The sequence below is a fragment of the Falco punctatus genome (assembly GCF_963210335.1).
Source record: "Falco punctatus genome assembly, chromosome: 3".
NCBI classification, from domain to species: Eukaryota; Metazoa; Chordata; class Aves; order Falconiformes; family Falconidae; genus Falco; species Falco punctatus.
The window spans coordinates 110998054-111020808 of NC_137582.1; the positions used below are offsets into that span (position 1 = coordinate 110998054).

Sequence of the window (22755 nt, forward strand, 5' to 3'; positions counted from 1 at the left end):
TCTGGTCAGTATTGGCTTCCTCTGGCTGTGACCGAGGGGAATCAGTTGGTGCTTCAGGTTTAAAACGATGCTAAGCTGTGGAAGTGCTAATTAATTAGAGCTAGTTGGAAAATCCCAAGGGTTTCCTTGCAGTGGCATCAGTGAGAACCTCCTGTGTGTGTGTGTCCCTCTCCAAAAATACACATTTTTAAAAGCCCCTTTAAATACTTTAAGTGTTCCCAGGCCTGGCTTTTGTAAGATGCTGGTGCGTCCAGCCCCATCGCGGTGGCACCCTCAGGGATTTGGGGAGCTCGGGGGGCTAGCAGGGGCTGCTGCGGGCTGAGCCCTGCCACGTGCCCCTGAATCACAGCGTATTTATTTGTGTTTGTGCAGGTTTGGAGCAAAAATGGGAAACGGGGAGCTCGAGGGGGGTGGTGGAGAGTGGATGGACGGGGGTAAACACAGCCTGCATGGCTGCCCGTGCCCGCTGGGCTGACTCAGAGCTGGATCAGGCCCATCCCCGCGCCCAGCACCGTGACTCACCGCTGGGTATTTTGGTGCGTTACATCACGTGGCCTGCTTGGGGGGTTATTTTGGTGGTCGGTTGTTTCGCTTTGTTTTCTTTTACACCCCACCCCAGGAAGGGGCTGATGCTCCGGGGACCCCAGGAGATGCTCCCAGCAGCCGCTTTGCTCCCTTTTTTCCACATTCGCCCATCAACCCTGACTCCATGGGAAAGGGTGAGCAGGGTCGGAGGATGCCTAAAAGCCACTGGGAGGATGATGGCTGGTAAAGCAAAGGGCTCGCCTGGGTGTCACGCGTGCCTCTGCAAACAATAATATATATTGCTAATGGCAATGCCATAGCGTGGAAGGGAGCCCTAATTCCCCCAGTTTCCTTCGCACCCCCTGTGCTGCATCACTGGCAGGAGGGTGATTGCTATTGCGGGCACATCCCACCAAAACCCAGGGAGGAACCGTTGTGGAAGATCTCCGGTAGGGAATCTTCTGCCCGGACCCACAAGGCTGGGATCTGGGCAGCCCTGAGAAGGCGGCAGCTATCCTCCCTCGCCTGCCCACTGAGGGTGGGCAAATGCTCCTGGGCTGCACAAATGTGAGGGTGTACGGGCATCCCCACCCCCTGGAAAAAGAAGAATCCCCTCCAAACCTTGACGATTTAACTGGGAAGACATCGGCAGTGTTGCAGAGCTGGTGCTTTGCTCAGGCTTGGCTTTTGTTTGAGCATCTGCTGCTGCATTGAGCTCCATGTGAAACTTTTCTCATTTTTTTTGGTGAGGTGTCTCCCACTTGTTATTGTAATGCAACAGTTTGACACCTTGAGCAATGTATAAATTAAGATGTCTGATGTTTCGCTCAGTCCTCATTAGTGGGAACAGCTGTTTATAATAGCCTGGAAATTTTAACTCCAGGTGAAAAGAAAATAAGGAGCCTGGGGAAGCAGGCAGCTCTGCCTTCGGGCTCCCCGAGGCAGGCAGCAGGAGGGATTGAGGATTTTTTTGCAGGACAGTCATGAAATAGGAAATGCTGCATCCCGGGGGTGGCTGCTTGACCCCTCCACAAAAATTCCTGGTGATCCCAGCTGCTCCGAGCGCTGGCCCAGGAGGGGAGCAACGCTGGGCAGCATTCCCCTGCCCCCTGGATGTGTTTAGTGGTGTGGGACATGCACAAATCCTGCTAGTGCTTACCGCAGGCCTGGGCAGCAGCATGGCTTGACCAGATTTGGGATTAGAAAAGTGCTTTCCCCAACATCCATGGGGTCCTGGGTGGGGGTGCCCCTGGGGATACCAATGGAGCTGGGGACAAGCTCTCCTCTGCCCTGTTTTTTTCCCCCATCTTGCTGCCGCCATGCATTGTATTTTATTTTTTCCCCCCATTTTAGACTTTTAGGTGCTAATGTTGGTGTCCCAGTGTCCCACAGGAATAAATCTGGTGGGATGACAGAGCCTCAGTGGCCTCTAGTGGCTGTGGGACAAAGAGCCTGGGCATGGGGGACCCGCATCCCCCCCAAATCCCCCAAACAAGCAATGGTTTGGGTCCACACCACGAGGAGCCCTTCTCCCAGGGTGAAACCCAAAGGAAATAAGAAGGGAGAAAAAAAAAAAAAAAGGCCCCAAGGGCACATTTGAGGGGGAAGCACCCAGCAGGAGGGTGCTGCACCCGCAGACCCCTTGGCCAGCCCCATTGCCTGGGATGGGCAGAGCCGTTTTGAGGATGGGAGCGGGCGGCCGCTGGGTTCTTCTTCCTGCGTTAAAAAGCAGTGTGGAAAAATGGAGGTTTTCTGCAGGAGAAAATTTCTTTCATGTCTTTATCCATTTTCCTAAAGCATATTTTAGGTTGGTAACACCGCAATATAAAACATTAACCCCATGCGGCTGAAAACGGTAGCAGTCTCAAGCGAATGGCTCCAAAGGGGTTTGATACCATTAAAATGACCGGTTTTGTGTCTTCCCCACCAAAGGTCGCTAAAGCCGCCCCTTCCTAAGCAATTGTGATTTTTCAACAAGAACAGAGGGAAAATCTGACCTCCTTTTCTTCCCCGAAACTGCAGCATTTGGGGGTGGGATGGAGCATCCCTGCCCTGGACGTGCTGCCCTGCAGCCCCTGTCCCACCCCATCCCTCCTCGCTCCTCTTCACAATAAATAAATCACTTGGCAGGGGAGTGCTGGCCTACTTTAACATGCCCTAGTTTTGGTAGAGGGGAAAAAAAAAAAAAGAATATTTATTTTGGGCTGTTGCTACATGGGCATCATTTTAGGGGAAGAGCTTTGGGGCATTCGCCTGCTGCTCTGTGCTCTGCTTTGCCCCAGCTGCAACCCCCCGCCTCGGGTTTTGGGGTGTTTTTCCATGGGTTATTGCAAAATGCTCTGGTGATGGGGGAGATGAGTGGCAGGGGCACTGGTGCAGCCCCCCAAATGGGCACCTGCTGCGCTGAGCCCCCCAGGGCCAGTGCCATCCCCGGGGGGCTTATGCAATGCAAAGTGCTGATGCCGCGATTACTGCGGGAATTTAAATGCTGCAGAAAATGAGCAGCTTTAAAGATGAATAAAAATACCCAACGTGGCCCTTGGGCGTAAAGGGCCGCAGCTGGCTTTGCTGGGGGTGCAAGTGTTTTAGCACCTTCCGAAATGGGATGGCAGCGTGTGTTTGGGCGTGGGAGCGGGATTTGGCAAGAGTTCTGGGTGCCAATGGGACCTCTGCTCCTCACTCATCCCTCCAGCACCCTGCTTCTTCCAAAGGCGCCAAGTTTTCTTTGGTAAATAAACTGCAAATGGCTCCCTTATTTTTATTTTTCCTCCTTCCCCCCCCCCCCAGCTGCCAAAACAAGCAGCCCATATGGGCCAGGGTTGGGTGGGTTTTTTTGCAGTTTCCATGGGGATTTGGTGCTGGGTGCCAGCTCCTCCGGGGAGCTTTTTTCCTCCGGTGCCTGTAATCGGAGCGCAGCAGTGGCACCAGGCTCCCTTCCCAGCCCCGGCATCTCCCGGCCAAGGTCACCGGGGAGACCATAGGCAGCCGGCCGCCTGCGTTGGGCCATCTGTTAAATAATGTATGCAATAAACTCCTGCCCCGTGGCCAGCTTAATCCTTAAATCCTCCTTCAGAATATCATCTTCTGGCGATGTGTGGCTGGGGGATCCCCGGCTCGGCCTCTTGGGCACATCTTTCCCCACCATCCATCCCGCAGCCCTCTCTTCTCGCCCCTCCATCCTGCATCCTCCCTGTAAGCGAGCTCGCCGGAGCGCCGGGCTCTCCTGCTCCATTATTGATGTGCCGTGCATGAAAGATGCATATAAAAGAGCGGTTTATAATTTAGCAGAATCTCCTCTTCTTTCAGCTTCCCTTCCCCCTCAGGCTTCAGGCTTTCTCGGTTCATCCCCAGCTCCTCTCAGGCATTGGGGTGTGTTTGGGGGGCTCCCAGGGAAGTGCATGGACCCCACCCCCGGAGCACCCAGACTGGTGTACCCAGCTTTCGGGGAGGTTTGTGTGCTCAGCATTGGTTTTAATGCACGGGAGAAAGTGGCCAATTGGGTCTGGCAGACCCATAGATCAGGTTTTCATGCAAAACAGGGGCTTTTTGGTAAACCTAATTAACCCAGTGTCCACAGCTGCATGCAGCCCGTGGTTATGTGTCTTGTGAGCCACCCAGCGCTGCCTCCTCCACGGATGCAGGATGCTCTGCCCTGCCGGCAGCTGCATCTGCTCTCCCCAAAGCCCTGGGCTCATGCTCAGATGCTGTTTGGGGCAAAACCCGTTAGATTGGAGGAAAAAACCAAACCCTCCCATGGGCCCACCTCCTACTTTGCAGGTGCATCCAGTCCCCTGGAATAGAAAATCCTGGGGCCAAAGGGTTGACAGTGTCCGCTGGGTCCAACCTGTGAGGCTGCAACCTCGGAGCTGGACCCGTTGGGGGAAAAAATGGAAAGAATGGGTTTTTTCAAGGGAGCACTTTAGGGAATGTCCCTTATTCCGTCCTGGACCCGTGAGAGCTTGCCTGCTTCTGAAAGGGAGAAATGAATAGCAGAGGTGCCAGGGAGGGGAGCGCTACGCACCCTGAACGGGGGGTGCCTGGGCAGCACAGAACTCTGTCCCACTCCAGGTTCCCCCCTGCGCCCCCAGCCCCCCCCCCGCCATCTCCGTACAGAGCGGTGGCACGCCACTTTTATTGCGATAGATGCTTTTCTTGGCAGTAAAAACCCGTCCCCTGCTTCCCCTGGTGTGATTATCTTTATTCCCTCTGGCATGAAGGTTTGCCGGCGCCCTTGGTGGCGCAGGCAGGAGCGGTATCGGCTCGCACCACCGCCCCACTCCTGGGCAGTGAGGAACACCGGCGTGCGCAGGGAATCCGCCGGGATCTGGGTGTCGGGGGGGGAGGGATCCCCGTTTCCCACAGGCTTTCCCAGCACTGAAGGGGACAAATGCCTTTTTGGGTCCCTGTCCCCAGCAGCCGCTTCTGGGACTTGCATTGAATTTTTCCGTTAAATTTGCGCCCTAGAGGCATTCTCCAGTTAAAAAAAAAATCCCATAAATAAGTATTAATTATAAGTAATTACTCAGGGTGCAGCACGACCCTGGTAGCAAGGGGTCTATGCTGGAGAGCAGCCACATTTTCCTTAATTATTTTGGGCATTATTTAGGCGGATGGGGAAGGATGCTCACGGCGCTGGGCCCTGGCAGCACGCGGGAAAGCACGGCAGATCCGCATTGATTTATAATTTTTTTTTTCCATTTTGTTTCATTTTCCTTTTTATTTGGACATTGCAGAAATAGCCCTGTGTAGTGGATAAAAGTGCAACATACACAATATTTAAGAAAAGGAGGAAAGAAAACCTGCCTTGAGGTCTGTCAGTCAGAGTTGCAAACAGAAACAAGAAACCAAGCCCTCACGCAAGAGGCGCTTTTTTTTTTTCCCCTTTTTTTTTTTTTATGCACGTCATGCAAAATAGTTAAAAAGAAAGATTAGAAAAGAGAAGTCAAAGAAAACCCCACGAGAGATCGACAGAGCCCTGGAAAGAGCAGAAAGCCCCGAGTGCTGCTTGACTCGGGGAAGGAATCGCTGCCCTCTGGCATCTCCAAGTGTTTGGCACTCTTGTGATTACATTAGAATTTTTTTTATATATATATATATTTTTAATACAGTCTATTAAAGAGAAGAAACTGCCACAATATAAGAAAGAAAGGAGAAAAAAAAAAACAAGATCACCCACACTACAGACTGCATGGTAGTTAGAAAAGCCGAGCGCTCCCCCCCCCGCCCCCCCACACATATAAAATCTGTCCCTTTGCTCACAGCAACCAAAAAGTACAAGCTTTAAAAAATAAACCAGCAATTCTTCCTCTAGGCCCTTCCTTTATAAAAGTTTTGGTTTTCCCCTCGAGAACCTTAAAACGTGACTAAAATGAAATATATATTTTTTATATCATTTTCCAACATCCAAAGACATCAACATAAAAAAAATCATAAGGAAGGGGATAGCATGGTACATCCAAGTGCACGGATTCATTTTTGCAAGATTAAATAATGTAAACAAGGTGCCCGCTGGGAACAACCCTGGCTGGGGGGGACCCTGGGGCTGATCCCCCCCGTCTTTCGCTGCCCCCTTTCCTCTTACCCCCCGATCTAGCGTGGCGCGAGGTTTGTCCCCCGGGAAAAGCCATCACGAGTCATCCGGAGCCACGGTGCGATGCCTCCGTTCATCCCTCGCGGCGGTGCGCTGGGGTGGGGGGGTTTGGAGCGGGTGGTTATTTTTCCCATTTTTTTTTTAAATTTATTTAGTAGTAGTATTATTTTTTTAATTTGTCGCTGGGCTTTGCCTCACTCACTGCCCTCCCCTCCACGCGTCGCCTGGACGTGCTGCTGGGCAGTGGGGGTTGCAGGCTGGCGAGGACGGCTCTCCGGGCGTGCTGCGGTGTCGGGGGTGGTGGTGGTGGTGGTTATTTTTTGCCGATAACCTGTGCCATTGTAAACCAGCCCCCCCGGCTTCAGCCGAGCGTCCCAGGGGTGGCTTTAAACACCGGGAGGGGCCTTTTCTGAGAGATTTTGCAGCACATCATCAATTCTATCATCTTCAATAACCACTAGAAAGCAGAAAAAAACATAATGGTGATGAATACTCTGCCGCCGTGCTCTCCTCGCCCAAGGTCACCCCAGGGTGGTGGGCACCCTGGGGTGGGTTTGGTGAGGGTCCCGCATCCCTGGTGTGGCCGGCAGCAAAGTCGGCATGGTGTCCGATGTCCAACACCCCGCGGGGTACCTGGTGCCCCAGCCCTGGGGAGGGCATCTACACCCTGGCAAAGGGCCTGGGGCATGGTGCCTTGTCCCCAGAGAAGGTCCCTTCACCTCTGTCCCCCGGGCATGCTCCCCAGGGCGTGATGCCCTGTCCCTGGGGAAGGTCCCTACTGCCCTATGCCCCGGCAAAGTACCCAGGGCACAATGGGGACAGTCTCTGCTACCCAGTGCCCCAGAGAAGGACCCTGCATCCCACAGGGTACCCGGGGCACCGTGCCCTGCCCCTGGGCATGCTCCCCAGTGTCCTGCATCCCCAGGACACGATGCCTTACATCCCACAGGATACTGGCTGCACCGTGCCCTCTCCCTGGAGATGCTCTCTGGCATCCTGCATCCCCAGGACGCGATGCCCAACTTCCCGCAGCGTATCCGAGGCACCGTGCCCTCCCTGGGGATGCTCCCCAGTGTCCTGCATCCCCACGACACGACGCCCGACGTCCCGCAGGGTACCCGGGGCACCGTGCCGTGTCCCTGAGGATGCTCCCTGGCGCCCTGCATCTCCGGGACGTGATGCCCGGCACCCCGCGGGGTACCGCCGCCCCAAGCCCTGTCCCCGGGGGTGCCCCGCATCCCGGGAGGGTACGCGGTGCCCCATCCCCGGGGAAGGTCCCCGGGACGCGACGCCGGGCACCCCCTCCCCATCCCGGGGCCGCCCCCCGCCGGTACCCACCTCTCTTGCTGCGGCCGATCTGCCCCAGCTTGGGCGGCCGCTTCCCCTGCCCGCCGGCCAGGAGCCCGTCGGGGCCGCGCAGGCGGACGGGGAAGGGCAGCTGCCCCACGGCCGCGTCCCCCGCCAGCTGCCCCTCGCCGTAGGGCGGCCCCTCCGACATGGGGGCGGCGGGGGGGGGCCCGCCGCCGCCGCCGCCCCCCGACAGCCTCCCGGGGCGCGGGGCCCGCGGGCCCGGGGCAGCGGCGGAGCGGGGCGCGGGGCGGCCGCCCCGTCACATCCCGGCCCGGCCCGGCGCTGCTGGCGGCTCCGCGGCTGCGGCGGCGGCTCCGGCGGCGGCGGCGATAGAGGAGCGGGGGGCGGGGCCGGGCGGGACGGGGCGGGCGCGGCACCGCCCCCGGTGGGCTGCCCCGGTAGGCTGCCCCCCAGCCCCGGGGATCCCCTGGGCTGCACCCCCGGCGGGCGCCGGCGGCGCGGAGCTGCCCCACAGCATCCCTGGGGACTCCGGAGCTACCGAACAGGCATCCCTGAGCAGCCCGGAGTTGCCCCACAGCCACATCTGAGGAGCCCAGGCTGCCCCTCAGCATCCCCGGGGAGCCCAGGTTGCCCCACGGCCATATCTGGGGAGCCCAGGTTACTCCACAGCATCCCTGGGGAGCCCAGGTTGCCCCACAGCATCCCCATGGAGCCCAGGTTGCCCCACAGCCACATCTGGGCAGCCCAGGTTGCTCCACAGCATCCCCGGGGAGCCCAGGTTGCCCCACAGCCACATCTGGGCAGCCCAGGTTACGCCACAGCATCCCCGGGGAGCCCAGGTTGCCCCACAGCCGCATCTGAGAACCCTGGAGCTGCCCCACAGCATCCCCAGGGAGCCCAGGTTGTCCCACAGCCACATCTGGGCAGCCCAGGTTACCCACAGCATCCCTGGGGAGCCTAGGTTGCCCCACAGCCACGTTTGGGGAGCCTGGAGCTGCCCCACAGCATCCCCAGGGAGCCCAGCACCTCTCCCTGGGGAGCGTGGGCTCAGCCTCACATTTGCCCAGCAGAACTGAGCCATTGCAGGGCCCCCGGCACTCGGTGGGGGACTGCAAATTGGGGAGCCAGTCTGGGTGCCCTTTGGCTGTGCGTCCTTGCAGGGGGTCCCCGCACGAGCCTTTCCCAGGGCACCACACATCACTGTGAGCTTCCCATGGGCTTTTTCCTGTGATGTTGCAGCAGCCCTGTGGGTCACTGGGGCAAACCAGCCCAGCCCAGGGGCCATGGGAAGCCTGTGGCTACCATTCTGGCGAAGGCCACGGCTACGCTGTGGGGTTCAGGCACCCATGGTGGACCCCCTGCAAAGCAGAGTAGGGGGGGGACAGTGGGGACAGCAGCAAAAAAAGTGGTTTTGTGCAAGGCTGGGTTGCAACATCTCTGCTGGCAGATTTCTCCGGAAGCCTGGCTCATTTCGGGGCTGAGCGGGACAGTGGCACGGGGATGACGGGGCACCCTGTGACACTGGGACTGGGGCGTGCTGCCCCACGGCTGCTCCCTTCCCCAAACCCCTCATGTGCAGAAAGCTTCAGCTCCTGGCACGGTGCGAGCCCCTCTCCCGCACCCCCGCACACCCCCGAGCTGTCAGCTCCTTACATAAGGTTGCGTCTACGCCTGAGATATCACGGGGGAAAGCTTGAAAACAGGAGGCAAAAGGTAACGGGGGAAGCACAGCCCCCCCAGAAGTGTATTTTTAGGCTTCGCGTGGTGGCTCCATTCCCCGGGCACAATGCCGAGGCTCCAGGCCGCATCCTGCACCGGTCTGCCTGCAGGCGGTGACCTCCCCACTGTTCCCGTCGAGGGGACGAGGCTTTTTGGGGTGGTGGGTCCCCAGGAAACTGCAGCTGGGGAGGGAAAGGAAGAGCACACGGGGTGATGGGCAGTAACAGCTGAAAACAGAAGCCTCTAAATAGGATTTTTCAGCAGAAAACTCCTTTTGAGAAAAGGAGTTGGGGGTCTCAGCTGCTCCAGATCTTAAAGCCACGGTCTTGGGGAGACAGCGGTGTGTGGTGCATGATTTGGCAGAGCCGATTCCTCAGGAAAAGTCTCGGGGGGATCTTGTTTTGGGGTGTTTTTTTCCCCACGATGCACTTTGAGCCGCTGATAAAAGGCAATTTCATTTTCTGGCAGCAGCAGAAGGGCACCAAGGGCAACACAGGGCGATAACGGCAGGGAGAGCAGGGGCACCTCTGCCAGCGAGCTGGATTCTGGCTTTTCCTGCCGGGATTCTGGCTTTTCCCACCGGCAGGCAGCACGCAGGCAGCCACCGCCATCTACAGCCGGTGGGCGGGCTGGATGCGGCCCTTCCCGGCGCTGGCGCTGCCCAGGGCCTCGGGCCGGCGGGGAAATCCAGCCGGTGGCTTCGTGCCACGCAACCGAAGTGGCCTTCGGACGCTGCCCGGCCAGGCTCGTTAATGTTTAATGAGGCAACGACCCATTTCTTTGTGAAATTCACCATTTTTCCTGGTAGTTGATTGAAAATTGTTTCTTTTTTGGGACCCGTCCGGGGATGCAAGCAGCTCTGCCTGCATGCAGGTGTTGGGCAGCCCGCAGGGTCTTCCCCCAAATCCCAGGGGCTCCTTTGCTGCTGGGATTTTGGCTGTTCCTGCTCCAGGCTCCCAATACAGCAGCTCCCCCACCCCATTCCTGGGCCTCTCTAATTAAAACCTCAGTGCCCTCCACAGCAAATGTTAATTGAAGCCTCACTTTGGGTTTGTTAACCCTCTCGGTGCAGTTCCCGCCTGTGATTTATGGCAAAATGGGGGAGTCAGGGAAGGGAATTTTCCTTTTCTGTGTGAAAGTTTGGGGGTTTGGTACCAGCTGGGTGACAGTGAGGGGACAGCAGTGTCTGGCATGACCAGTGTCGGATTCAGCATGGGGGGCTGGATCCCACCCCCCTTAACCACAACCTCAGGGCAATTTACATTCCGCAGGTGTTTATCAGCGCAGGGTGTACGCCCCCGGGAGCGCAGGGGGGCAGCGGATGCCGTCACCCCCATCAGGCTCACTTAACGATCTGAGACAAACACGCTTTTCGTCCTATTTTATTACTTTACATCTCATTTTCTATCCCAGCTCAAGCAGAGTGCAGAAATCAGCCACAGTGTTTTCACCTGCTCAGTCTCGTGTCCTGGTGTGATACAGTCACAAATCCATTTCGTGGATGATCACAGAATTACTTGCATACACACAAGCCCCCGCACAAGCGCTCCAAGAGCCGATTCTGCTCCATCGTGCCCCAGCGTGGCAGCATCACCCGAATTCTGCAGCCTCTGAGAAGCTGTAATGCATTTTTTTTTTTCCCCCACAATGTTTTTTGAAGCCGGGTAAGGGATCGCAGGCTCAGTCAGCTGTGATGCAAACCCCGAGAGTCCAACTCTTAACCAAAGAGCTTGAAACTGCACCTCCCAGCTAAGCACCATGCCCCTTGTGAGGACTCGTCTCCCCCTGAAAACCTCCGGAGCGCGATGTGAGCCCGCATCGGCTGGACCGTTGCCTTTTAAGACCTGGCTTTGCACCCCAGTCCAAGTACCCCACTCACTCAAGCTCCCTCCCCTTCCCCAAAATCAACCACCCAAGCTGTGAGGTAAGAAACCCCCTTCACAAAAGGCAGCATTAAAGCCAAAAGCTCCCCCTCCCCGGCTACAGAAATTTAACTGTTGTATAAGGGAACCACCCTGGTGATGGCCTGCCTGCAGATCGGGCACTTTTTGGGCTCAGGGAGAGCCCAGTAGCACTCGTTGCATGAGCAAACATGCCCACACTCCAGGAAGACGCAGGCTTTGGTGTTGCTCAGGCAGATGATGCAGGCGTTTTTGAGCGTCTCTCCACCCTCCGCATTCATTTCACGCATCAGGCGCTCCTGGGCCTGCCGGAATTCATCCTGCATTTGCTTGAGGTGCTGCCTCTCTCGGTGATGCTGGTATTGCTTCCGTAGGATGAAAAAGAGGACAGCACAGGTGGCGAAGCCAAAAACAACGGTCAGGATTTTCCAAAACCGCACGTTTGATTCTTGTTTCTGCAGCAAGGAGTCAAAATCCATGGCACTCAGGTAGTAGGGCATGCCCTGCTTTGGGGGCTGCAGCTTGATCGTGGCGTTATCCAGAACCAGCTCTCCCACCCCAGTCAGTGCCGTGCCCACCTTCAGCATCTGCTCCGTCTCCTGAATGCCCTTGGGGCGCTCTCCGCTGATGTAGTGGCCGATGACATCAGTGAAGGACTGGACAGAGGGATGAAATTTCTCATACACGGTCTCCAGGCTGAGCTCAGCAGCGTCCAGTGGCTTCATCACCCTGACTGTGACACTGGCGCCTTCCTCCTGAGGGACCAGGTCGAAGGGGGCCGTGTTGGTTCTCTGGTGGATGATCTTCTCATAGTCATTCCTGGGGAAGGAGGAGGGATAAAGCAAATGTGAGTGTTAGCGCTTCCCCCAAGGCTGGCAGGGAAACGCTGTGCAGGCTGACCTGCCGATGTTGGAGACTGCCAGATGTCACCTGCCCTAAGCAAAGATTATTTGGATGGGACTCCCTGAGGAATGGTGCCTTTTCCCTCATGGTGCCATCCAGGTGTGCACAAAGCCCTTCACCCTCGCCTCAACGCTTCCACAGTCCCTGTGGAAGTAGTGTGGGCTTCCACCATCACCGGGAGAGCACTTTGGCCCACTTAATTCCCCCTCATCTCTCCGTGGCATTCCCAGTTGCCAGAAATCACCCTGTGAGAAGAAGCACTGCCTGTCACACATGTGAATTTGATAAGCGTTATCCTGTAGAAGAATAGCTGCAGAAGCGTGGCCATAGAATCCCTAAAAATCTGCACAATCCAGGCCTGGTATTAGAATAGGCCTGTAATTAGAATTGTGCTGAAGTTGTTGCGCTGAAGTTAACAAGAAAGTAGCCTTGAGCTATTCTTGAATCCTGAGACCAAGTAACTTTGTTGTGCTAACAGGCCGTGGACGTAACAAGCTACAGCTGTTGGGAAAGCAGGTGCAAGGCCAAGAGAGATAGGGAGCGGAATGGGAGTAAAGGGAGTAGCAAACCGCAAGGCTGAAACATAGTAACACAAATAGCTGCATGGATAGAATGCTTATTTTAGTCATGATAATTAGGGTTGTGAGCACAGCACGCGCTTAGAGGCTAATAACCAATCATATTTTTGCTTTGGGAATATGCATGTGTATCGAGTCTATATAAGTAGTGTTAGAATCTAATAAAGGGGAGCAGGATGCATAACTCATATTGAGTAATTTCTTGACTCTGGCGGACCCCTCTCCCAACATTATCCGATTAGCTCAAAGAGCATCATCATGCTCTTGTTTTGGCAGCTCTCATGGGCCAGGCAGCTCTTGGGACCACCCTCAGGTCCCCTGGCTGCAGGTATTGCCCAAATCCAACTGAATTTCTGTTTTGAAGGTGTTGTTTTGTTTGGGAAGTACTGATAACAATAACATGGGGCTGCTGATAAACGCTCTGCCCATGCTGGGTTACTCTACGTGCTTGTCTCCTACAGCCCCTGAACAAACTCTGAAAGGTTATGGCCTGAAAACAGCCAAATGTGCCCCATTATGGCAGCCATAACTGTGGGGTCCAGGTCTGAGGCACCTTGATCACTCTGGCCATGTCTGAAGTCATTTCAGCGTGTCACATGCTCCGAGGGTGCCTCAGCCAGTCAGAAAGCTGAACGGTTGTGGGTGCCAGGCACGTACCAGAGGTGGGTTGTTCGGTTCCACACCATCTTGTGCTCCTGCAGCGTCAGCCTCTGAATGACGCCCTTGCAGTTCTCCACAAACTGGCTGCTCAGGGTCTCCTTAACGGACCGCACCACACCTGAAAGACAAACCCAAAGTGTATGCGAGGTGCTTGGTAATCATCTGCTCCATTTTTTCTTGCATAAGGCGAATATGGGCGGTATCCGAACAAGATGTGGGGGCAGAAGGGCCGAGAGCCCGTGTTTTGTGCTGTCAGGACAGCTAGTGGCTGCACCGCAGTAGGGAGACGAGCTGAGGGCGCAGAACCGAGAGGCTGGGGGTGGAACCCACCCGGCGAGGGGCAGCCGGGGTGAGGCCGTGCCTCCGCCACCCGCCCCGGGCCCTGCCCTACCTTCGATGACCGCGTAGGGGACGCAGCGCCCCGGCGCCTCCAGCAGCACCGCCCGCAGGTCCGCGTCCAGTCGGACCCTCCTGGCGCCCTGCGGGGGAGGAAGAGGAGGCCGCGGCTCAGCTGGCGGGACTAGGCCGCGGCCCGGGGCCGGGCCCCTGCGCGCCCCCCGGGGCCCCCCGCACGCACCTCGAGGCCGCGGGCGACGCGGGCCTTCTGCCGGTACACGGAGTAGAGCAGCGCGGTGAGGGCGGTGCTGGCGGCCAGCAGCACGGCCTGCGCGGCCGAGGGCCGCCCGCCGCCCTCCATCGCCGCCGCCGTCGCGCCGTTACCGCGGCAACCGCCCGCCGCCACCGGCGCGGAGTGATGACGTTACCCGCGACGCTCTGGCGGGCGGCTCCGCGACCATAGAGATTCGGTCCGCCAGGGCGGCCGCTGCGGGACGGGGGCACCCCCGGGCCTGGCTGGGGGGTCGCGGAGGAGCCCAAATCGCCGGCCCACGGGGTCTGGGAGCGGGAAGGGAAGCCAGGCCCTGGCCCCACAGGGCCTCAGCGGGGGTAAATCCCAGCCCCGGGGCCTTGGGGGGCAGGACAGACATCTCCCCACCCACCCCCCCCCGGGGTCGTGGAAGGGGGACTCGGCTCCAGCCCCCCAGGGCCCTGGGAGGGGGGATTAGCCCAAATCCCAGCCTCCCCTCAGGGTCTTGGTGGTGGCCCCCCAAGCCTAACACCCCCAGGACCCTGGGGGGAGCATCCCCAGTGCCCCCCCCCCCCCCCGGCCTTTGGCGGGTGGCTGCCCAAATCCCAGCCTCCTGCAAAGCTCCGGGGGTGTCAGGCCAGAGCCTGCACACCCGTCCCCCCGGCTGGAGGAAGGGGGTCTGCCCAAACCCCAGCCCTATGGCACCTTGGGGGGGGGTGGGGGTGTCTTTACACCCCCTCACTGGGGTGTGGGGCAGCAGCACCCCACGGCCCCGAAGGGCCCCCCTGCTGCAAAGACACAGCTCAGCACAGGGGCTGTGGGGACGCAGCCCCCAGCCCCGTTTTGTAGGGTCCTTCTCCCACGCCCCGTGCAGGGCCGTGGCCAGGCAGGCAGGTCCCAGCCAGCCCCGTGCTGGGGTCGGGGGGACGCAAGGCCCTGCTCCCCCCACCTATCCCCTTGCCATTGCTAATTCTGGGAAAGCAGCAAAAGGGGAGGAAAAAAATTACTGATTTTTTGGTAAAATACCGATCTTCAGGGCCTCGATGCTGCTTTTGGGGTGGGCGGAGGGGGCTGCAGGCAAGTCCCGTGCTCCATGGGGGTCCGAGGGGCCGAACCCCCACGGCAGCCTCCCTGGCACAGGTGGCCTTATGCTACCACCACCACCACCACCCCTCCCCAGCTCTATATTTAAAAAACCAAGTTGCCATGGCTACGCAGAGCAGCTTTCGTCAGCCCTTGGTGCCGCAGGGAGGGTGCAGAAAACGCTGGGGACCCCGCAGCCCCCCCTCTCCTCGGCTTCCCTTTGGAGGGGTAAATTCGGTATGAATCCCCCCAGCCTGCCTCTGTGCTGGGCTTAACTCTTCCTTGTCCGTTTGCCAGGGCTCTGTCTGGGTGAGACACAGGCGCCGTTACACCGCAGAAAACACACTTTATTATGGCCGCCACGGGGGAGGCATGAGAGCAGGTTTGTGTGCAGTGGCCGGGGGGGGGTCCCCGGGGTGCAAACCCACCCCCCCAGGGGTCTTCCTTGCAAGCGAGGCCACCGTCTTGTCCAGATTCATCCCCGAGGAGGGTCCGACTTCAGCTCAGGGCGTAAGGAGGGCACCTCATCCCTGGAATGGGGTGACCCACCACTGCAGCTCAGCACGCGGGGGGCCGGGGGCCACGCAGGCTGCACCCTCGCATCTCCCTGGCCAGCCGCAGCACGGCGGCACGCTCGCCAGGACCACCGTCCCCTCGGGGTGCCCCAGTGCTGAAGGCCTCCTCCTCCTCCTCCTCCAGGATGGAGCTGAGGCGAGGGGCGCAGCGGGCCCTCTCGGCAGGCGGGCGGTAGGGACACTTGGCGTTGAGCAGCCTGCGGAGGGGCACCAAGGGGACAATGGCGTCGCCCAGGAGCTGCTGCTGGACATGGCGGAAATCGTTCTGCCTCTTGAGCCGCTTGAACTCGTTGAAGGCGGAGGCGGAGGTCTGGTAGAGGAGCAGGGCCATGGCGCGCGCCTTGTCGGCTTTGGAGACCAAGACAGCGTGGCAGCGCAGCACCACCGCCTTGTTCTTCACCTGGTGCCGGTAAACCCAGGCGAAGACCTTGGGGTGCCGGCGGTCGGCGGCACAGTAGGTGATGCGGTGCAGGAGGTACGCGTGGCCGGGCCGACGGGCTTCCTTCTCGCATGGGGTCATCCGGATGCCTTGGGGTCCCAACGTCAGCTTCATCTTGGCCCCTCCGGCTCCCGCGTCGCTCTTTGCCCAGATCTTGCCCACCGCCTCCTCCGTGCAGCCCTCGCCCTTGGCGTGCAGGGTGACAGCGTTGCCCAGGTACCGCACCGTGTACGTCGGGTCCTCCTTGTTCAGCTCCACTTTCTGGCGTTTGCCGCGGAAGACGCTGCCCAGGCGCTCGAGCGGGCAGTCGGGCAGCAGGTCCGGGCAGGAGCGCAGGAAGCCGGCCAGCAGCGCGGCGTAGCTCAGCCCCGGCCCCAGGCTCTTGCCTTTGCACTTACGTTCATTTTCCACCAGCACGAACTTGCTCCGGCGCCAGGGCAGCATCTCCGCTCTGCACAGGGGTCACCCCGCACGCCTCCGCTAATCCTCACCCTGCCGCCACGGCCCCCACCGCCCCACTTGCAAGGACCGCCCCCCTGCCCTGGACCCCAAAGCTGGCTGGGGGGTGTCCCCACACCCCCCCACCTGGGGGGGAAGCCCCTACCCCGGCACGGTGGGATGCTCCGATGCTGTTCTGCCCACGGAGGATGCGGAGCCGCTTGGCCGAGGAGCTGCCGTGCTCCGGCTGTCGCCTGCGCTGGCTGCGGGGACGCAGCTCTCCGTGGGCTGCTCCACCTCCCCGCAACGCCGCGTCGCCCCGCCACGTCGCCCCGCCACGAGCTCGCGGGGGGCAGGCGTCCCCCGCCGCCGTGCACGCCACCGGCCGCGCGCTCGCTTCGTGCTCGGCCAAGGCAATAAAGATGCTGGGAAAATAAAAGACATCCCCCTCACCCCCTGCCCTCCCCTGCGGCAGCCAGACCCCCAGCGCCAAAGCCCACCTGCGTGCGGGGGATTAGAGCAGGATCCAGGGGGGTGATTTGGGGGGTGGGGGGTGTGTGTCAGACGTCAGCTCCTGGCCCTGGCGCAAGCAAAGAGGGTTTTTTTTCCTCAAACCTGAGCATTGCACGAGGGGGTGCACTGGGGTTTGCGGATCCTGTGGGTTTCCTGGTTTTTTTTGCTCCAGAACCCCCGTTTCCCCGCATCATTCCCAAGCCGGCCAGGCTGCCTTGCTGCTTCTCTTGGACTGAGCTTTTGGCTTTTAACCTGTTGCTTTTAACTCCAGCTGAGGCCCCAGGATGGCTTTTCTCTGGGGAAAATTAAATGTTTCCCCACAGCACAGCTGAGGAGGGACTTTTGGGGAGCACTGTGGGGCGCCTGTGAGATTTCAGCCCCGCAGTGGAGTCTGAGGATGGTCAGGATTCAGATCCTTTGGCTCAACCCCCCTTTCTTTTTTTACCATCTGGGGCTTCTTGCAGATGCAGCGGGCAGACCCCTGGGCTCAGAAGTCCACAAAGATGCTCTGGCTTACTTGGAATTGAAAAATAGGGAGGAGAAAGGGGTAAAATAATGGTGCATACCCCCAGTTTTAGTCCATTTCAGGGGGAAAACCCAAGTGGGGTGTTGCAGAGAGCGGGAAGCCATTTCCCAGCAGCTTCCCAGCTTGTCTACGGCTTGAGCAAAGCAACTGCAACCTTAAAATAGCTGCTTTGCAGGCAGGCAGCACCAGCCCCACTCCTCCCGCTGCCGCGGCCTCAGCAGCCTCGTAAGCTTCTGCAGCCAAAATAATACAAAAATGCATGAGTTTGTGTGGGGTTTGGCCTTTCTGCAGCAGCTCGGGGTGTGTGGCTTGCTCCCGGTGCGTGGCTGGTTTCAGAGGGGTGGCAATTAGTGAATTAGTGCAAATGAGTAAGGTTTCTACCCGCACCAGCCTCTCTCTTATTTCTGCTCCTGCCTTCATCGACAGAGGTAAGGACTCCTTACTTAATTGCTCGGCGTTCGTATTGACAGGGCAGGTTTAAATCCTCCCTGAAAGCTCATTTATTTATATATCCCACATTATTTAGGGCGGGGGTCCCCCTGCTCTGGTCTACTCCTGCAGTGCCTCCCACCAGCTGCTTTGGGGCTGGTTTTCCTTTTCTCTCCCAGGTTTTGGGGGCATCACGCTGCGTAATGGGGTGAGGGCCACAGAAGTGTCTGCGGCTCATTCTAGATGGGAAAACAACCAGGATTTGTGTTTTGAGAGCTGAAAAAAGGGCTCTGAGCTGATTCAGGGCTGCCCATCCCTCCTCTTGCAGCTGCCTATTGCCTTGAGTGGCTGCCCTTGCAAATAGCTAACTGTCATCATTAGGTTCCAGGGTGAACAAGCACCTGCGCAGTGCAAGGAAGGTGGGTCGCCTCGTTATTCCCTGGGACAATATTGATCTCAGCATCCCAGCTTTGATTTCTCGGGGTGCCTGTGGTCCTCTCGCTGCCCTGCGCTCTGTTCTCAGCTCCTGGCGTTTACACTGTATCAGAGGCTGCTGCCAATCCGGGCGCCACATCCCAGCCTGTCGTGGCTTGTCAGCAGTGACCCAGCAGCAAAATTTGCTGGCAAAACCAGTGAGTAAGGTCAAAATCTTTTCCAAATCCAGCAAACTGTACAAAAATCCCAGTGATAAATCGATGGGAGGTGTCCCACCCATCCTTGCAGCCAGAAAATGAGGCAATAAGCTCCTCCAGCTCAGGGGAAAAAAAGAGGTATCTTTAATTAAACAGCAGTTTGCTGATCAGCCTAGCATCCCAGGAGCCCTTTACCCCACACGGGCTGATTCCCATGGAAACACCACGGAACTGAATTTGGGCTTGAGCAGCATGAGGGCATCCCGAAACAGGCTTTTATCACCTCTGTCTTCAGCCAGCTTTCCCTGCTGCTTGGCAGTTAAAAGACCTGGGGAAATGTGGTGCATATATATATTATTTTTCTGTTTTCAAATTAATTTATTTCTTTTGATCTCACTGATCAGGAGCTGTTGTTCCTCCCCGCCTCAGAAGTGCTTCCGTGACATTTTCCTGTGGAGCCACGCAACCAGTTTTCAACTGGGAAGGAAAAAAACCACTGAGGCAGCAGCGGAAAAATGCTGGGGACAGCGAAAGGAGGAGTGAAAAACAAAAAAGGGGAATCGGAAAAAATGAGACAGCGGGCGGGGAGGGGACGCGGGATCCCCTGAGCCCGATGCTTGGGAGGTCAGGGCTGCCCCCAGGGATGCTCGCCGGGGTTCGGCACTCTGGGGCGTTATCCCAGCAGGGCTGGCCAGCCTATTTCCCATTCCCAGGCGAGGAAATATTTAACTGCGGCGTCGGCGGGCAGGGCAGGCAGGCGCAGGCATGGAGGGCAGTGGGCAGCGGCTGGCCCCCGCTGCCCCCCCGGGCGAGCGCTTGCAGCTCTTGCTGCGCCGCAGCCAGGAGGCCAAAAACTGCGCCTATTGCCCCTACAGCCGCTTCCCGGTGGGTGCCGCGCTGCTCACCGCCGGTGGCGAGATCTTCTCCGGTAAGCCTGGGTCGTGTCATCCCCCCCTTGGGTTTTGGCCCCCCCCCTGCAACTCTTTGGCCATGCATGGGGGTGTAGCAGGGTTGGTACGGGGCGCTGGTCCCCCCGCCCAGCTGCATCTTGGCAGCTGCCATCCCAGAGCGAGCCAAAGATCACAACGGATGGGAAAATACAGGAAATAAACACAGGAAGCGGGAAATGTGCTGGTGAGAGCCCAGGATTGGGTGGTGCGTGCAGAAAAGGGCTTTTCTTTGCAAACTCCTTAAAAATTAATCGGGGTGGTGTGCATGGAAAAGGGCTTTTCTTTGCAGACTCCTTAAAAAATAATCGGGGTGGTGCACATGGAAAAGGGCTTTTCTTTGCAAACTCCATAAAAAATTAATCGGGGTGGTGCGCATGGAAAAGGGCTTTTCTTTGCAAACTCCTTAAAAATTAATCAAGGTGGTGTGCACGGGAAAGGAGTTTTCTTTGCAAATTCCTGAAAAATAATCTCCCGGAGGGAAGCTGGCAGGGTTCGGGGTGGCTGAGCGGGTGCTGGGGGCTCCTCCGCAGGGTGCAACGTGGAGAACGCCTGCTACAGCCTGGGGGTGTGCGCCGAGCGCACTGCCATCCAGAAAGCCATCTCCGAGGGGCACACCAGCTTCAAGGCCATGGCCATCACCAGGTAAGGGCGTGCCAAGAGCCGGCACAGCAAGGGACGGGAAGGGGGGGGGGCAGTGGGGAACCCCCCCGTGTGCCCAAGGGGCAGCTTCTGCTGCAGCAGCAGTGGGAGTGGGAGGCAGGGTTTTGCATGCTTTTTTGGAGGACCTGGGGGGGAAATCTGGTGTGGCTCTGTATTTATTGGTGCATGAAGGTCTTCTGTAGGTGTCCCCCCTCCTCTCCGACCACCGGACTGAGCTCTGTGCCCTTCTCCTTTGGCAGTGACATGGGGGACCACTTCATCGTGCCCTGTGGCGCCTGCAGACAAGTCATGAGAGAGGTGACAGCTCGCACGGGAGCTCTGCATCCCCTGACCCCAGGCATCATCCCCTGACCCCAGGCATCTCCCCCTAAACCACCCGGAGGTGCAAAGTGGGGTTGCAACCCCTGGTCCCCAGCCCCAGGGCCGGCTCCAGGCACTATCCGCTGGGAAAGGGGTATTCCTCCCTGTCCCACAGGAGTGGGAGCCCAGTGGGTATCCATTAACTCGCCCTCCCTGGGGGGTTTGATTCCTCCCCGGAGCTGCCAGGTGCAGAGTTTGACCCCACAGCCATCACCTTGGGTCAGGCAAGCCTGAAAGCTGGGGTTTTCTTGCAAAAGCCAAGCGTCCCGCTCTCGCCTTCCTCCTCCCCACGAGCCCCCGGCACCCACAGTCCGCTTTTCAGATGGTTAATATTTAACGGGTCGCAGGGCTCGGCTCAAAGGCTGGATTCAGCAGGTTCAGGAGCACCGGGGCTCACCCTGGGGGGGGCAAACCCACAGGATCTGAGCCTGAAATAGCACTGGGGGAGGTGATGCAGAAAAGCTGACCCACAGTACATGCAGTAAAGGGGGATGCTCCCTGGGAACCCAGCCAAAAAAAAGGGGATTATTTGAGTCATTTGATGGAGAAGCACAGGTTTTGTAGCAGGCACTTGTCGCTCCCGTTCTCCTCCAGTTTGGCACAGACTGGGACGTCTATCTGACCAAAGCGGATGGCACCTATATCGTCAAGCGGCTGGAAGAGCTGCTGCCGCTCTCCTTCGGCCCCGAGGACCTGAAGAAGGTGTGAGCAGCACGGCCGCCTCCGGCTTTGGCCCTTCAGCAGCAGGGAAGGATGGTTTTCCCCAATTTCCCTGGTGTGTAAGCGGCTTTTTGGGAACAATGCAATGGGAAATGCATTTATAGTGTGAAGTTACCTATTCCTCTCACTCATCTTCTGATTCAGCACCGATTTGCAGACGCCGGCCCTGCTTCACCCTGGGGAAATGGCAAAATCAAATCATAGAAATTCCCTGTTATTAGAAAAGAAGCGTCCAGATATCGCTGTAGGCGAGGGGCAAGTTCACAGACGGAGAAGGGTTTGATGCACCGCTCACGCTCAGGCTTGTTGTTAAAGAAACCACTCCTGAATAATGCAAAATCATTGCTTGGGAATATGCTGAAATCTTCAGCTCTAAATGAGAAGCGAAAGCAAAAAGGAAAAGCTCCATCAACCCCAGCGGTTATTAATAAGCCAGTTCAGATCAGGTGATGTGCTGGGACTGGATGGTTATCACGCCGAGCATGTCATTTGTTCATTTCTCTCCGGCTTGTTTTCTTTGCTTTTATTTCATTTGTGGGGATGAAGAGGGCGAGTTTTGAGGGCTTCTGGAGGGTTTTCTGTCTCCAGAGTAATGCTGTTTGCTGATTGTACTATTAATTTAATTATGCACAATGAAAAACGAATACATTGCATTGCCCAGCCGGTGCTGGGCTGTGTTACTGCCTATGCCCAAGCGAAATAAAAGCGGTCCTGCGTTATCCCTGGTGGCTGCCGCACAGGCAGGGAATGGGAAGGGGGTCCCGGGGCTGCCAGGCAGGGCAGGAGGCTGCTGGCTGTACAGGCAGGACACGACCCGGACCCAGCAGGGCCCAGAGTGCGGCCAGGGCAGTGCTGCCCGTGCAGCCAGCGCCTTCCTACCCAGCTGTGCCCCACTGCATCCCACGCTGTGCCCTGCATTGCACCCGGCTGTGCCCTGCTCCCTGCCCCGCTGTGCCCTGCTCCCTGCCCCGCTGCGTCCCACGCTGTGCCCTGTATTGCACCCAGCTGTGCCCTGCTCCCTGCCCTGCTGCATCCCACGCTGTGCCCCAGCTGTGCTCAGGGCAGCGCTGTGTTCCATGCCCTGCTGTGCGCTGGGCTGTGTCCCGCTGTGCGCTGGTTTGTGCCCTGCTGTGCCCCAGGCAGTGCCCTGGCAGTGGCCCAGCCGTGCCCCGCTCCATGTCCAGCCATGCACAAGGCGCACCGAGCCGTTTCCTGCTCCGTGCCCTGCAATGCACTGGGCCGTACCGGGGCTGTGCCTTCCATTGCACCAGGCTGTACCGGGGCCATGCCCTGCCGTGCCCTGGGCTGTGCCCTGCACTGCACCGGGCTGTACCCGGGCCGTACCGTGCCCGTGCCCTGCTGTGCCCTGCACTGCACCGGGCTGTAGTGGGCCGTACCGGGCCCGTGCCCTGCTGTGCCCTGCATTGCACCGGGCTGTACCAGGGCCATGCCCTGCCATGCCCCGGGCCGTGCCCTGCCATGCACCGGGCTGTATCGGGCCGTATCGGGCCCGTGCCTAGCTGTGCCCTGGGCCACATCGGGGCCATGCTCCCCATTGCGCCTTGCCGTACCGGGCCGTACCCGTCCGTGCCCCGCGCTGCCCCGCCCCTCCGCCCCGCCCCCTGCCCCGCCCCCTGCCCGGCCGTGCGGCAGCGTG

The 22755-nt window shown here is 58.5% G+C and overlaps 4 protein-coding genes across 5 annotated transcripts; 1 reads left to right on the plus strand and 3 right to left on the minus strand.

The window, feature by feature from the left end:
* Positions 1-11: 11 nt before the first annotated feature.
* On the minus strand, positions 12-8329 carry CAMK2N1 (calcium/calmodulin dependent protein kinase II inhibitor 1). The gene is made up of 2 exons (XM_080379354.1): positions 7454-8329; positions 12-6572 (listed from the first exon to the last, which is right to left on the minus strand). The coding sequence occupies exons 1-2, from the start codon at positions 7611-7613 to the stop codon at positions 6502-6504; spliced, it is 231 nt and encodes a 76-aa protein (XP_080235480.1). The 5' UTR covers positions 7614-8329; the 3' UTR covers positions 12-6501.
* A 2184-nt stretch (positions 8330-10513) lies between these two features.
* Positions 10514-13982, minus strand: MUL1 (mitochondrial E3 ubiquitin protein ligase 1). Its single transcript, XM_080379348.1, has 4 exons — positions 13765-13982; positions 13579-13666; positions 13185-13305; positions 10514-11865 (listed from the first exon to the last, which is right to left on the minus strand). Exons 1-4 carry the CDS (start codon positions 13882-13884, stop codon positions 11136-11138), a joined length of 1059 nt encoding a protein of 352 aa, XP_080235474.1. The 5' UTR covers positions 13885-13982; the 3' UTR covers positions 10514-11135.
* A 668-nt stretch (positions 13983-14650) lies between these two features.
* Positions 14651-16314, minus strand: FAM43B (family with sequence similarity 43 member B; the record flags this gene model as incomplete). The annotated part of the gene is made up of 1 exon (XM_080379351.1): positions 14651-16314. The coding sequence occupies one exon, from the start codon at positions 16312-16314 to the stop codon at positions 15415-15417; it is 900 nt and encodes a 299-aa protein (XP_080235477.1). The 3' UTR covers positions 14651-15414.
* Positions 16315-19171: 2857 nt separating this feature from the next.
* CDA (cytidine deaminase) lies at positions 19172-21752 on the plus strand. 2 transcript variants are annotated; one of them, XR_013926769.1, is made up of 5 exons: positions 19172-19336; positions 19889-20000; positions 20258-20315; positions 20973-21153; positions 21243-21752. XR_013926769.1 is itself a non-coding variant. In XM_080379353.1 (4 exons), exons 1-4 carry the CDS (start codon positions 19174-19176, stop codon positions 21084-21086), a joined length of 447 nt encoding a protein of 148 aa, XP_080235479.1. In that variant the 5' UTR covers positions 19172-19173; the 3' UTR covers positions 21087-21752. The 2 variants fall into 2 exon arrangements, 1 of the variants encoding a protein (XP_080235479.1); XM_080379353.1 differs by having other exon boundaries at positions 20973-21752.
* The last annotated feature ends 1003 nt before the right edge of the window (positions 21753-22755 follow it).